This window comes from Equus asinus, chromosome 10 (genome assembly GCF_041296235.1).
Source record: "Equus asinus isolate D_3611 breed Donkey chromosome 10, EquAss-T2T_v2, whole genome shotgun sequence".
Taxonomy (NCBI): Eukaryota; Metazoa; Chordata; class Mammalia; order Perissodactyla; family Equidae; genus Equus; species Equus asinus.
This window is the reverse complement of record NC_091799.1, coordinates 22,417,058-22,418,919: the sequence shown is the minus strand read 5'-3', so window position 1 is coordinate 22,418,919 and position 1,862 is coordinate 22,417,058. Positions and strand designations below refer to the sequence as shown.

Sequence of the window (1,862 nt, the reverse complement as noted above, 5' to 3'; positions counted from 1 at the left end):
CCCTTAGCATAGTACCCAGCACAGAATATAAGCCCCACAACGTACCCCATTATTTTGAAAGACAGTTCGTGGACTATTCTGCTTTGGGAGCTATTCTGGCATCAAGCAGCTTTAGATGACCGCCCACTTCTAGAGTGACCATGAGTTTAAAGCTGTAGGTCAAAGAGACCTGGCCAGGTTCACAGGAGGAGTGTGACAACACTCCAACAACACCGCCTCAGCACTGGAGTCTCATGTTACTTTAAGGTAGAAACAACTGGTACTGGTTTGCAGAGGCTCATCTACTATTTCTGCCATAGTGAACTATTATAGGCAGCTCTGTCTCAGAGTCACAAATTATCCCAGTCTTCTCATTAAAAATATACTCATAGAAGAGAATGATCTTGCTTTTCTTGTCCACTGCTGCATTCTCAGTCCTTAGCAGAGGGCTGTTTTCAGGCTCAATGTTCAATAAATAATGGTTGAATAAAACAGTTAACACCCTCTTGCTTCTGTGCAATGAGGTCTTGGCTGATTTGGGGCGTGATGTTTTCCTGGAGCCAGACTGCAATAGAGGGAATATGCGTGCATCCACAGCTGTGAGAAATTAATAGGAATATGGTTAAAAATTCATTGTTTTCTCAGAAAATTACATTATGGAATGTTTCCCTATCATCTTTTCCAATATTTGTAACTCTTCTCTATCCCCAGTATCTAAAAGCACAATATGAGGCCTGAGAACCAGAGCAGAGTGTCTGAGTTCCTCCTCCTGGGGCTCCGCATCCCACCAGAGCAGCAGGGCCTGTTCTTTGCCTTATTTCTATGCATGTACCTGACCACAGTGCTGGGGAACCTGCTTATCATCCTGCTCATCAGGCTGGACTCTTGCCTCCACACTCCCATGTACTTCTTCCTCAGCCATCTAGCCTTCTCTGACAGTTCCTTTTCATCTATCACTGTCCCTAAGATGCTGATAAACATGCAGATTCAATGTCAATCTATCACATATGCAGAGTGCATTTTACAGGTCTATTTCTTTATATTCTTTGGTTGCCTTGACAGCTTTCTTCTTGCAGTGATGGCATATGACAGATATGTGGCCATCTGTCACCCTCTCCACTACACCACCATCATGAGGAATGAGCTCTGTATCATCCTAGTGGCTGGATGCTGGGTCTCCTCTTGTGCTCAAGCCCTGTTGCACACCCTCTTCGTTGACCAGTTATCCTTCTGTGCAGGGACTACCATCCCCCACTTCTTTTGTGATCTTGCTGTTGTGCTCAAGTCCTCCTGCTCAGACACCTCTCTCAATGAACTTCTCATCCTCACTGAAGGAGGATTGATCTTCATCCTGCCGTTGAGTGTTATCTTAGGCTCATATATCCGCATGGCACTCATCATCCTGAAGCTCCCCTCCTTAAAAAGAGTCTCTAAAGCTTTGTCTACATGTGGCTCCCACCTCTTTGTAGTGTTTTTATACTATGGGACAATTGCAGGTGTTTATTATTTCCCCTCATCAGGCAGCTCCAAAGATAAGGACATGATTGCTTCTTTGATGTACATGGTGGTCACACCCATGCTAAACCCATTCATCTACAGCCTGAGGAATAAGGATATGAAGCATGCTTTTCAGAAAATTTTCAGGACCGAGAACATCCCTTGGTGTCGTTAATTCAATTGCACTGTCAGGGGCACTGATGGGGGCAATAAAATACGTGTCCTTTAAAATAGTTGTAACTTAGACAACTCTTATCACTGACACCATTCTTCTCCCAGTTTCATTTTAAGTTTCCTCTCATCTTTTTCTTCACTTAATTCTTGTATTTTCCCCCACTTGCTCTCTGAATTCTGTGTATTAACGCTTCTGTATGTATTAAGTGAAA

At 43.6% G+C, this 1,862-nt stretch overlaps 1 protein-coding gene across 1 annotated transcript; it reads left to right on the top strand.

Annotated features, from left to right (window-relative positions):
* The first annotated feature begins 706 nt into the window (after positions 1–706).
* LOC139046493 (olfactory receptor 1J4-like) lies at positions 707–1,651 on the top strand. The gene has a single exon (XM_070519941.1). The coding sequence runs from the start codon at positions 707–709 to the stop codon at positions 1,649–1,651; it is 945 nt and encodes a 314-aa protein (XP_070376042.1).
* The last annotated feature ends 211 nt before the right edge of the window (positions 1,652–1,862 follow it).